General features: G+C 34.9%; 1 protein-coding gene across 1 annotated transcript; it reads right to left on the bottom strand.

Moving 5' to 3' along the window:
- Window positions 1-2539: 2539 nt before the first annotated feature.
- LOC127106278 (classical arabinogalactan protein 1) lies at window positions 2540-3115 on the bottom strand. The gene has a single exon (XM_051043583.1). It carries the CDS (start codon window positions 3019-3021, stop codon window positions 2611-2613), a length of 411 nt encoding a protein of 136 aa, XP_050899540.1. The 5' UTR covers window positions 3022-3115; the 3' UTR covers window positions 2540-2610.
- Window positions 3116-14084: the final 10969 nt, after the last annotated feature.

The raw sequence follows: 14084 nt of genomic DNA, 5'->3' as shown, positions 1-14084 counted from the left end.
TTCATCTGTTACTATGTCTTTGTGCTTAATTGTTATTTTGCTATTATTGTCTATGTCTGATGTTTTGTTCTGAGTTGATCAAAGAATATTTCATGTGATACATTGGAAGACATATGAAGACTGCTAGCTATTGGAGTGCTTGCTTGGATGTGGCTATCTTTATTTGATGCCTTGATCTTCATGATGTCTAGATATTGCTCATTGCTTATTGATTGATTAAAGTCCAAAGGAAAATGGGTTTCTATATGACATTCTTGTTTGTTGGATTACATTCCATTGGTCAGATCTTTTCAACTCTTAACTTTTAATTTGTGCTTAGTATAACCTCTTCATCTCCTCCCACTTCTTAAATTTCAAAATCCCTCTCTCTTTTCAAAAACCTTTCTTTGCTTGTAATTTCAAACTTAGAACATTGTTTAATGATTAAAATTTTTGGCCTTATGCCATTGAATTTTTAAACTTTTTCTTAAATCAAACTTGCAAACAAACTTAACCATATTAATTCAAATTTCAAAAGACAAAAAGAACTAAAAACTCCATTCAAATTTTTGGTCTTTTGTGTCTTTTCTTATTAAACTTTTGTTAAAAGCAATTCATCAACTCATTTGAAATTTTTACCACGAACTACGGGATTTTGATCCCTCATTTTTATGTTGGTACATAGGCATAAGACCGAAGGTCTTGTCAAACACAAAAATATAATCAATGAATTATTTTCTCATCCCCACATTCTATTTTATCAAACATCATTTATACCAAAAACACACGCACACATAAAAAGGGCTCTCTAGGAGTACATAGGATACTTTGGATGCTAACACCTTTCCTCTATGTAACCAACCCCTTTACCTGTAATCTCTGACATTTTATTAGTTTTAATTTGAAAACTTCTTATCTTTTGGGTTTTGTTCGTATTTTTCTCTTTTCCTTTGGAAACAATAAAAGGGCGGTGACAACTCTGGTTTTATTGACGTTAAGTTTATCCATAGCTTGATGATCATGAGTTTACCGCTACAGTAGTTAGAATAGATGAGAGATTATGATAGAAGAGGTTGAGAGGACTAAGAAAGTGATACTTTTTCTTGATTCCGGCCAACTCCACCGCCTCCGGTGTGATGGTGTCGGAGCTCTGGTGGTGGTTTTGTTTTGACATGAGAATTGAAAGATGATGTGTAGAGAAGAGAGTGAGTTGCTGAAATTTTTTTCACATGCCCCTTTGCAAATTTTGTTGGGCTTAGCCTTTAAGCCCAATATTCTGCTTTCTACACCCATGTTTTGCTTAGCAACATACTTGCTGAATGCAACTACACTTCTTGGTATTTGGGCTTATTCAGTTGGGTCCAAAGTCCCTATGACTGAATTTTGCACTCTATATCCAGGGCCTACACTCCCTTGGCCCATTGCATTTTATTTTTGCATTTTTTTATATTAATTTCTTTTAATATTTGTTTTGCCATTGTCTTTTAACTTTTAGGATTAATTAGGCTAATTAGGGATATTAAAATTAGATTTAGAGTTTAATTAGAATTTAGGAATTAATTGGAATTTTTTGTATAGTTTTTTTATTGAATTTTAACATAATTTTAGTTAGTTTAGAAATTAAAATAGTTAGATTTTAATTAATTTTAGAATTTGGGAAAATTAATCAATATGTAGTTTTCTATTTAGATGTTAATTAGAGATAAATTTGCTTCACAATTGATCATTTTATCTTTTAGGGGTTATTTTGTCATTTTGACCTTGAATTGCATGTTCCCTTAGATTTCTTTTAACATAGATTTTAATGGAAAAAAAAGAGTAACTATAACATGATTTCTTTGATTAGTTTGATTTATTTCTAACCATTAGATTAGATTTTAACCTAATTTTCAACTCAAATCTTAATCCTCAGATTAAAATTAATCAAAAGTAATTTTAATTAATTAAATCATTTGAACTTATATAATCTTAGATCAAGGTATCCTCAATTATACCAAACTCTCCCCAAAATTATGTCAACTACTCCGTGCAATAACAAATAAATTTCATTTGCATTATATATATATATATATATATATATACTCTATTTTTAGATGATAATTTTACAGCTCGGGTATTGGACTAATTAGATTAAAAAAAGGAGAGATGAGAGATCCAAATCCGAAAAACAAGGTCGAAGATGGTTCTTTATTCCTTTAGTGGATCCATTCGTGGTACTCTCTGGACAAGAATAATTGTGAGAACTGATTCCAAATAAAATAGTTTACCGATTTTGTACTGATTCTATCAAACTAAGTAAAACGTAAACAATTTACTGTACAGGTTCAGTTCTCAATTCTAGTTGCCTTCTGTTATGCGTCGATATTAACTACGGCTGCTGTTGAAGCAATACACAATACAAAACAAAATAGATTACATAAAATAATTGCAAGGAAATAACGGAAGAAGATGAAAAGAATAAAGAATAAAATGTACCACTCGTTAAATTAATAAATACAGTAGATTACAAAATTAATCAAATTAATAAGTCATCCCAGATCAAATCAAATCATAAAAAAAGTAAAAAATTCACGATCAATGTATATTCGTGATTGAAAACAAAATAGATCAAATTAAAAAGCAAGTAGCTCTCTACATCATCAAAACAGCGGCGAAAATCACAACAGCGGCAGATCCGGCGACCGTGAATCTGTTCAAAGCAGCGCCGTTTCCGGAAGGTGATTGTGCTTCAGATGGAGGATTAGAGATCGCTGATGGAGTGACAGCAGGAGCAGTGGAGGGAGTAGCAGGGGAAGGGGAAGAAGGAGACGGTGGAGAGCTGATGGTGGATGGTGAAGGAGATGAAGCGTTCTTCACAGGTACAGGAGGAAATGCCGCCGGTGAGTTAGCGGAGGGAGAAACCGCTGGAGATTGAGAAGGCGAAGAAGACTTGGGTGAAGTGGCAACAGGGGATTTGGTAGGAGATGATGCTGGAGATTGAGCAATGGTGGAACTCACCAACAATGTAGCAACTAGCATGAAAACAACGGTGTAGGTAGCCATGGTAGAAAGATGAAGAAAAGAGATTCAAAAAAATTTAACAATGAAGAGAATTGAAAGTATAGAATATTTGAGAATTTGAGAGACAGTGAAGAAAAGGTTAGGGTTGGAAGGGTATTTATAGAAGGTAACCGCGTGATGACGCGTTTCTAGGATGAGTCGTTATGAGCCGTTTGATTTTTTTTCAAAGATTAATATCTGTTGTATATATATTTGGAGAACAATAATTCGCAATCCTGATGTATTTAAAAAAAAAATTATTCCGTTACGGAAAATAAAATATATCGGTCATTTGACTCTTATTAGCTTCTTTTTTTTTAACGGAATTATAAGCTTATCATATTTTCATGATTTATTTCTACATAAATAATAATTTAATTAATTTTGCTTTTAAATTTGAATTAAATCAAAATTAACCTAATTCTAATTTAAGTTTTAAAAAATTGATTTATAGACCAATCTTAATCAATATAATTATTTTATGAATAAATTAGCTTAACTGTTGGGTTACAATTAACTCTTAATTTATTATTTTTAATTTATTTTTTAATTGAAAGATGAAATTATCCAAAAATAAAATTTGAATTCAAATTCTGAATAATTTTTTTGTAAAAATAAACATAAATCACCGACTCCATTTTTAAAAAATATAGACAAATACATGTCTATATACATGTTAATATTGACTCATGTTAAAAAAAACACAATTAAAATCATAATATTCAAAACAACAATAAATAAAATAAATTGTAAATATTTAATAGAATTAATTCACAATTTTTAATACAAAATTTTTACATTTAACTTTTCAATTAACTTTGAGTATACACAAACAAATTAATATTATTCTAATATTATAAATAGTAATTAATTGATATGCAATAAAATATTTTCCAGAGTTACTCTTCAACAATCATTTATAAGTAATACTTTTTGTCATGTCCAAACTTCATTCACCACTAAGACTCTGGAAATGAATTTCCTGTAGATCCTAACCATTCAATTAAAAATTTAAAATACTATGCTTATTTATTTATTTGCTGATCTTTAAAATTTGATCGAATGGTTAACAACTAGTGACTGTGTGACAACAGGATTCCCCTAACTGTAGGGGATCCAGATCCCTAAGACTCTATATAAAATCTATCTACATCGAACAAAAACAAATTGATTTTTTGATACTATCTTCTCAATTACCACTTTCAATCTTGCTGCAAGGATTTTAGGTATAATCTTATACAAACAACTAACGAGACACATAGGTATATATTTACTTCATTATTGGGGATTTTTGTTTTTAGGAATGACAATTAAGAAAGAAGTGATAGTCTTAAGAAGCTTAACATTAGCATGAAACTCATGCACACACCTAACTATATCCTCCTAGATTGTTTTCTAACATTTCTTCAAAAAGTCAAAGTTGAATCCATCTGATATGGGATTTTTATTTCAAACAACCTCCTTGGTTTCTTCATAGATAAAGGTTTTTCTAACTTTTCTTTATCTACATCTGATATACATTAAATATTATTTCATTTATGACTCATCTTTGGATTTTTACTTCTAGTAGGCTATTTTCAAAATGTCTTCTCACTTCATTTTTGACTTCATCAACTTGCTCCTTTCTATCCTGACTTATGTTCACTAATGTTATGTAGTTCATTCTCTATCTTACCTTCATTGCATTGTGAAAAAATCTAGTATTTTGGTCACCTTCCTTAATCCATCTCATTGCGACTCAAGTCAGTTTTACCAAGGCCCCAAGGTGGTGTAGGAGAATTGCGGTCCAAAACGCAGCGGAAATTAAAAATTTCTCCTTTAGAGATCCTTACGAATGGTCATGATCAGTGATAGAATATTTACCTCTTGTGACGATTGAAACCTTTGGTGCAGATCTCTTGTGACGATCAAAACCTTTGATGCAGATCCACGGAGCGATCACGAACGTTGAACGATGACAACGTCTCTACTCAGTCCACACGAACGGGTTCCTTCAATCTTAGTGCTAGCTGGTACGAATGAAGGCTTTGAGTGAGAGAGAGAGAAAACGAAAATAATGCAACCGCAAAAAATGCTTTTGCACAAGGGTTCTATTTATAAAACCACTTGTGTGGGCTTCAAGCTAAAAAGCCCACTTAAGTGTATTTTGGCCCATATCTTATAATATGCCCAAAATCACTTAAGCCCATGGTACCTTACCATATCTCGTATTCTACTCAAGTACACCGTACCTTACGATGTTCTATAATTCACTTAAGGGCACTGTACCTTACGGTATTCCTTAGTTACTCTATCTCTCATCAATTCGTCCTTTGTGTGTGACCCTGTAGGTTTTCGTGACGTTGACAATTATATTAAATCACGCATTTAACATAATAAACAGTGAGCGGTATCTAGCAACACATCACTGCTACCCAAGACACGAAAATGTCATGTGATCTGACAAAACCTTCTGTGATAATACTTATGTGCATAATTACCCTTTTGCCCTTATGTCTATATTGAACACAAGGCATAGACTGTGTCATCCTTGTCCAGTTCAATATTGGGCCCATAGACATTTATCCTGTTATGCAGGATGAGCAAATTCCATCTAGGTCACTCATGTCCCTCAGCATGCTTCGTGGAGTACCCATCAACTGTCTTTATGGTTATCCAGTTACGGACAACGTTGGATCAGCAATAAAGCACTCGACTCCACATCTAGGATCCATAGTGGTTTCAGGTCGAAGAGTGGAATACACTATTATCACCATGAGAATAACTTATGACACTTTGCATAACTTTCTATATAGTGTTCTCATAGCGGGTCAATCCGGTATAAATATTACTCATAATATTCATACCTATGTTTAAGACTTGATAACTCTTTATCCATGATCCATGAGATGTGATCATCAGTCTACAAACATAATAGTCTTAATGCTTTAATGTTATCCCACTTCACACTAAAGCTCGACTACGGATACTTTAAGAATAGTGTCCTTATGTTTAATGTGTTCTCATGATTAAGTCACACTTAATACATTAAACGGACTATCTATTCCAGGGACTTTATTAATCAACCATAATAAAGAAAAAGGCTTTTATTAATTCGATACAAGTACCAAAAGTATTGGCCTCTAGGGCTTACACCAACAGGTGGATGCCGTAATACTGATCAAAAAGTACATGTGTGCATGTTCCTCCTGCAAGGGTAGAGAGACTCATAGACCTTAGTGGTTTATAACACGTTTTGGTGGTGAGGGCTTCCCCGCAACGGTTAGAAGCCATGTATGGTGGTGTTTGTAGGTGATGTAGGGGACCAGCTCACGGGAGGTGTGAGGCCCTGCTGATGATTCATCATGTCTGTCTTATGGGAAGACGGTGTAGGGATGTTGTGCGAGTGGAGTACCATGCGCTAAATTTGCTCACGATGAATGTTCAATGGTGTGAAGTTATATGTTGTCTTACCTTCCCTTTTGAATGTTGAATTGTCCTTTATGGGCGAGGTATAGTTGTTCTTCCTCTGACGATGCAAGTTTAGGTCTTGGGAACTTGCTCCTTGATGTCGGGTGCCTTCTTTTCAGCGTTGCTTTCCTCACCCTTTATGTACCACTCAACTTTGGTGACCACTTCAGCCAACGTCAACGTTGGTTTCTGGGCGAGGGATTCATTAAAGTGAAATACCCCACAAATATTTCTTGGTTTAGTGGGATGACCCTGATGGTGGCCTCGTTGAATCAGGCGAGATAGTCCCTCAGCAATTCTGAAGGGCCCTGGCGTATATTAAATAGATCGATGGTGAAAATTTCCCCGTGGCTACTAGTGGCAAACTGGTGCACCAACTTTTTTACCAATTCCTCATAACTCTTGATAGAGGTACAAGGCAGAACCATCTACCATCTGAGGACGTCCTCTCCGAAGGTGTCGGATATCAACTTGCACTTCAAAGAGTCGGGAGCTCCAATGATGGCAATCTGGGTATTGATGGAGGCAACGTGCAAGAAAAGTCCTGGATTCAGGTTTCTATTGGCCAACTGTTTTTAAGGATGCTTATGAGACTTACCGCACTTGTAAAGAGTGTCAGATAGCAGGTACAAACATCACTCGCAAGAGTGAAATGCCTCAGTAGCCTATGCTTTTCTGTGAGGTATTTGATGTATGGGGAATCGACTTCATGGGTCCCTTTCCTGTATCATTTGGTTTCCTTTACATTTTGTTTGCTGTTGATTATGTTTCAAAGTGGGTGGAAGCTATCCCCACTAGGACTAATGATTCTAGAGTTGTTGCAGATTTTGTCAGGTCTAATATCTTTTGCAGGTTTGGAATACCACGAGCTATCATAAGTGACCAAGGCACTCATTTCTGTAACCGCACCATGGAAGCTTTGCTCTGGAAGTATAGAGTTGTGCACAAAGTCTCTACTGTATATCACCCACAAACTAATGGGCAAGCTGAGATCTCAAACAGGGAGATCAAACAAGTTTTAGAGAAAATGGTGCAGCCAAACAGGAAGGACTAGAGCCGTCGTCTAGAAGACGCACTTTGGGCCCAAAGAACAGCTTTTAAGACACCCATTGGGATGTCTCCTTATCGACTTTTTTTTGGTAAGGCATGTCATCTTCCTGTTGAGATAGAACACCATGCTTATTGGGCGGTGAAAAATTGTAATTTGGAGATGCAACAAGCAGGTATTGAAAGAAAACTCCAATTACAACAGCTGGAAGAGCTTAGACTAGAGGCTTATGAAAGCTCTAGGATTTATAAAGAGAAAACTAAGCACTTCCATGATAAAATGATTTCTAGGAAGGAATTTTCTGTAGGCCAACAGGTTTTACTGTTTAACTCCCGCCTTAAGCTTATGGCTGGGAAACTTCGATCCAAATGGATTGACCCTTTTGTTATTACTAATGTTTTCCCTTATGGTGCAGTAGAAATAAAAAGTGCAGGTACTAACAAGACTTTCAAAGTCAATGGGCGGCGCTTGAATCTATTCCATGAAAGTTCAATGACTGAAGATGTCAGCATAGAGGAGCTTTCTTTGGAAGCACCTAACTACCCTGCAACTTGATCAGGGAGTCTTTCTTTCCTTCTCTCTACTTTATTAGTAATGTCTTTTCATTGAGGGCAATGCTTATTTTAAGTGTGGGGGAGGGAAATCGTTTGTTTCGTTTGTTTTCCGTGTTTTTGTTAGTGTTTTGTTTGTTTTCAATCATAAAAAAAATAAGAAAATGCATCTTCTTGAAAGTTTTAAGCTATAGATTGACTAATTTGAGATTAGTTTGCGGAGACTTGGAAAAAATTCACAAGATCGATATCGTCTTAACACCGTAAGTCTCCTGCATATGGAAATTGATTCGAATTCTTATTATGTTTTAGCCTTAAATTCTCATTCTCTGACAGCTCTTGAGTAGTTTATTTCAGCAGTCAGCACCATCTCACACACACTCTACGCAGAGAAGCCGATGAATATAAGTGAGTATTCCGAAAAAGAAAAAAAAAAGAGAAAGAAAAGGTAATGCACCTTCTAAATTTGGTGACCCTCACCCGGTCACTTAACCCAACGGATGTAGAACCTTAAAAAAATTTGAAAATAAGACTCGTTGTCAGTTGGTTCAGCGGTTTCTGGTGCTGAACTTGGTAGGGCGGATTACGGTCCGATCCCCCGCAACTACAACTGAGTAAGCAAAGGGTTATGCCACGTAAGTACTAGAATCCCGTGCAAAAATGATCAGAGTCACTAACCGTTCGTCTTGCTATGTGTGTGTGGAGATAACAGGCTTAATGTGATTGCACCTGAATGAAAAAGAGCAAAAAGAAGGATGAGTAAGTTAGACTTTAACATAATAACATGATTCGAGTTGATTTGTAAATTCAGGAGGTTTATGACTGCACAATTATGGATTAGTGTTCCTATGATATCTTTAGTGTGCAAGATTAGTACCTATCGATGCAAACTTAACCGAAGAAGACTTGTAGCCTAGGATGAGTAACTAATGATGTGTTTGTGTTTTCTTTGTTTTATTTTAAATTTTGCTCGGAGTGCAAAAGTTCAAGTGTGAGGGAATTTGATCAGTGCATTTTGATGCACATTCTTCTATATTTATACTTATGCATTTCCATGTTTTAGTTTGGTTATTTTTCCCTTTTAATGTGTTTTAATAATTTATCTTATTTTTACACTTATATGTTTTTCGCAGTTTATTTTCAGCATTAGCAGTCTGGACAAATAAATTCATAACTTGAGCTAGGAGTATCGGATCGAGGCGTGCTACTAGTAATTGGAAAACTAAAACAAAGAGCTACAACTTTCATGAAGAAGTCAGAAGCTAATTTGGACTGTAGCATGGTTGAAAAATCCGTTGAAGCCTTTAACACTAGATTTATATTTTGTGCTGGGTTATTTAGTTTGAGCCTGGGTTATGTTTTGACAAAATTAGGTTTATTCTACTTTTCCTATAACCTAAGCAGCCGAAAACAGTACACGAGATCATTATTCACAAAAATTTGAAAGCTTGTACGAATTCCATGGAGAACTAATCCCTCTAATTTGATCTGCCGTAATTCAGGTTCCAAAACTTGATATTATTATAATGTTAATTTTAGTTTAATTCCTTTCAATGATATTTTGTGTTCTTGTATGCTTAATTCAATTGCATGAAATATATTGTTTCAATTTGGTTGATTGTATGATCCTAACATAGGCACATCACGTTTGCTTAATTCGTTTTTGTGTCTGATCAATCATGTTTGCTTAATCCATGAAAACTTATCCCGTTTGCTTAATTCGGACAATAGGATCATACATCTCACAAACTTCACCGCGTTTGTCATTGAGTTTGTATCCAAATAGGAATAGACAATTCGCTTAGGGTATTAAAATTATATTAATCGATGATAGTAGGAACTGAATCGGTAGATTGAATTATTTCATAATCACTTATTTCATAACAGCTTATTTCAAGAATTACTTTTAATAATCACTTTTTCTTAATCGAACACCAAACCAAACAACCCCCCTTAATTCGATTTACCTTTGATTAATAATAATCAAGAATCCTTGAGAGAACGATATCCGAGTTAAAATTGTCGCCGTACTACGTTTTTGAAAAACACTCGTTTTGACCCGTGCGCGACAGCGGATCAAGAAGCTAGTTTCAAATATTTCCCGGATCAAAAATCGTCTAACTGAACCTACTATTAAATAGCTCGGATATGCGTAAAGGTGTAAATGGTATGATAATAATCCACAAGTTGATTAATAATACTTTAAATAACAAGTTGAATACTCCACTATAGTAAATGTATATCTCCAATTATAATAACATAAAAAAATCTAGTTGAGACAATTTGTCGAACACTTTACATGCGATCAATAAAGCTTGGATATTAGTATAGTTTTTGTAGTTCTTAGAAATCCAACCACTACCAAATGGTATGTGATTACTATAACAACAAAATTTTAACAAATGATTCAAAAGTTATTATCCAAACAATGTTGATCAAGAGATCAAAGTGATCAATAATTTGCAAACCGAAAAACAAAAGAAAGAAAGAAAGAGAGAGAGAGAGTACACAAGGATTTGTTTAGGCAGTTACCCAATCGACCTCGTTATGGGTACGTATGCCCTCAATTCGAACACAAATTGAGATATTATTATAATAAATGTTACTTTACAGATGTATGTATATAAGATATGAGAAATCAAATCCCACAAACCCTAAGTTTGTTCTTGACTCTAGCACCTCCAAAAAACTTGATCAAAGATTGATCAAGACACCAATAATGTCGCTTCAATTCATCTATTGTTGCTACTTCCTTGCACGACCTCCTTATCGCAAGGATTTCACCCGACTGAATCAATCCCAAGCTCACACTTGTTGAACCCAAGATTTGTCAACACGGTCCACTGTTTCACTCTACTCCCTTGTGTCATACCTCAAAACTGTTTTCATCCCCTTTTCATATTTTCATTCAACCCTTGACTTGAGATTCATCTGTACACATTCATGTTTCATTCATAAGCATCATTCATTCATGTTAACACTTGACAATTGATCATCATGGATTCAAAGCTTATGGCTTACAAAGCTAGTGTTTGCTTGTGGATCAAACCTTAAAGATGTGACATGGCTCTTCATTTGATCATTTTGGGAGTTAAAATCCTAATTGCTTGATCTTTAAGATGTGGATTCAAGGAGACCTCATCATGGCATTCCTCAGGGCATTCAAACCCTAATTTTGGGTGGTGTTTCTATGGGACCTTGTGGATGCTCTTTGGGCATTATCTTGACTATCTAAACCCTAATTTGAGGTTCCCACTTTATCATGGCTCCATAAACCCTAATTATGGCTACCACTCCTTGAGTGTATACCTAACCCCAATGTCATCTTATTATACATCATCCATTGTGCTTAATTCATCTGCTTGGTCAAGATTCATCTGTAACCACTTGTTCATGTCCATTCATGTTGGTTCTTTGTTTTTTATTCTATTCACTTCATGGTCACATATGATCACCTTGTGTTTGTTTGTGTCCATTGGCTTTAGTCCAAGTTCACCTTGGCGGGTGGACTGAAGTAGCTTTGAATTTCAAGTGAATTAGGATAAAAATACTTGTGTTTTTATCTCTTTGCTATTAACTTTTTAGTGGTGTTCTTGAGTTGGTAAAAAAAACTTTTGTTTGTAAAACACAATTCAAGACCCCTTTCTTGTGTTTTTCACACCTCCAGTTGCGAGGTTGGAAAGAGGTGTAAGAGGAAATAGGGGTGTGGATAGCAAAGTGTATGGGCTTAATGGCTGCAAAGCCCATACAAACGCAAGGAAAGGCAAGGGGAGAAGCCTCCCTTAGTATGATGCATTTCACATGCCAACGTGTTTCAATTCCTTATCTCCTCTCAAACGATCCCCTCGACAGAGTTGGCTCTACCGCACCGGAAGCGGCGGAGCTGAGCCAAAACAACCACCACCACCATCAAAATAGACCTCCCAACCTCTTCTATCTTATTCTAGAATTAATTCTTCCTAAAACCCTCAAAATTCTCCAAATCGAAACAAAACATCCAATAACCCTAAAAAGAAATTTCAAAAATTTAACGGAAATGGATGGGAATCAAGCCACTGCAACTTGGGTCTTTGATTCCCCTTAGCAAGAGCTACACGATAGTGAAGAAATTTAAGCAAATGGAGCAAGAACAATCAACCTTTAAGGCGGAGATTGGCCTACAAATGTTGAAAATGGAGTTGATGAAGATAGCTTCGAAAAACCAGATAATCTACCGGTATGCTTCGAATCTCAAACTCTCACCTTCGAAAAACCAGATAATCTACCGGTATTCTTCTTCTTCTTCTTCAAATTACCTAGTCTGTAGGATGCAATTATTGTTGTTGTTGATGGTTGTGTGTGTGAGAGGAGAGTGATGGAGTATAGAGTTTTAATTGATGAATGGAGTTGCATAGAAGACTCAGATAGTGCAAAATTGAGAGTGTGTAGATTTTTAGTGATTCTGTAGAATGAGATCCCCATCTATGATTGTGGGAGAATGAATATAGAGTGAGATTATGTAACTAATTTGGGCAAGCTGGGCAATGGTTATTAGAGGTTAGGGCACGGTTAAACTCAATGAAGAAGGTAGTTGGGATTGTTAACAATGTTAAAATTCTGTTAAATGAAGTTAGAATAGGTGCAGTTAGTTATGACTTTGATATGAGTTAGCATTTGGAGTGTTATGCAATTTGAATTTGAAGTTTGTGCATTAGAGATTAAATAAACTATTAAGAAATTAGTTAGGTTAGTGTTAGTGAGTTTGTTAAGTTTGTTTAGGATGGAATTGATGCTAGGAATTAGTGAAAATAAGGAGTTAATGAAATGGGAGTTAGTTTGTTTGTTGTGAAAACTTAAGAGTTTGAGTTAGTTTGAACTAGGTTGTTAGAATTGGTAGGTAAATGTTAGTGAATTATTCAAGTGAGTTCGAATTTTGTTATGTTGACAGTTAGAGTTAGGGAATGTTATAGGTGGATGAACGGATTGTTAGAGTGAAAATTTTGTTAGGAAGTTATTGTTAGTGTCATTATCTAGTAGATGGACTACTTGGTTGTTAGAAGATCAAAATGAATTAATTCAAACTTTGACAGTTAATTTGTTAAATTGAAACTTGAAGTTAATTAAAAGTCCCTTTTGAATGATGTTAATGAAAAGAAACTACGTGCATTGCAATTGTTGCTAGTGAATTTTAAATTGCTTTGGATTTTGAAGTTGGTGACATGGAGGTTATCTAGGTACTATGATGAGGCTAAATTGGACAATATGGTTGGTTTTGAACATGTTAACTAGGTCATGACACTTAGACTTCAAATGTTAATGACTTGAAATGAAAATAAAGCTAGTGAGTCCAAATAGTTAGAGTTTTTGAACTGTTGGAATTATTAGTGGAGAGAGTTAGAAAAAATCAAATATTTGACAGTTGGAATTAGTTATAAGTAATGTTGACAGCTAGTTAGCTTTGAATTATAATGAATTTTTGAATTGGTTAGGAAATATTGCATTGCCATGGAGTTTTTCTTTTGGTTAGCTACGCATGATTTTGTGAAAATGCTTGTTATTAGTGACCTTGAGGTTTTGTAGTGAGTTAATTTAATTGTTTTGACTAGTTATGTTAGGAATTTAAATATGGAGCTGTTATATAATCAACTAGTCATGATGTTATTTAACTTGTGAATTATTATGTTAGCATGGCTGTTAAAGAAGAATTAGTTAGATTGTTATGCTTTATTGGCTTAAATGGTTAGGATGTATGCCAAACTTGATTTGTTGATGGCTTGTGCTATGTATATATGCATGAATGAATGTTGATTATGTGTGTATGTTTGGTGTGTCTTTGCATGACATATATACATAGTGGGAAGGGACTAGGCTTGCCATGGCAAGGTTCATGGAGACATGGATCAAGGAACAAATCATGGCATATGAAACATCAAGAATTATGAAGCACTTGAAGGCTTTGGATGGATGTCTTGTGAATGACGAAAATTTGAATAAGATCTAGGTTTAGGTAGTTGACTTTGGTCAACTATTTGACCAAA

Source organism: Lathyrus oleraceus, chromosome 7 (assembly GCF_024323335.1).
Source record: "Lathyrus oleraceus cultivar Zhongwan6 chromosome 7, CAAS_Psat_ZW6_1.0, whole genome shotgun sequence".
NCBI classification, from domain to species: domain Eukaryota; kingdom Viridiplantae; phylum Streptophyta; class Magnoliopsida; order Fabales; family Fabaceae; genus Lathyrus; species Lathyrus oleraceus.
Note: the sequence above shows the minus strand (reverse complement) of the source record. Positions and strands in the feature narration are given on the sequence as shown.

Bases quoted from the DNA above. Each gene is read 5' to 3' on its own strand.
- LOC127106278 (XM_051043583.1), bottom strand. From the start codon at position 3,021: ATGGCTACCTACACCGTTGTTTTCATGCTAGTTGCTACATTGTTGGTG.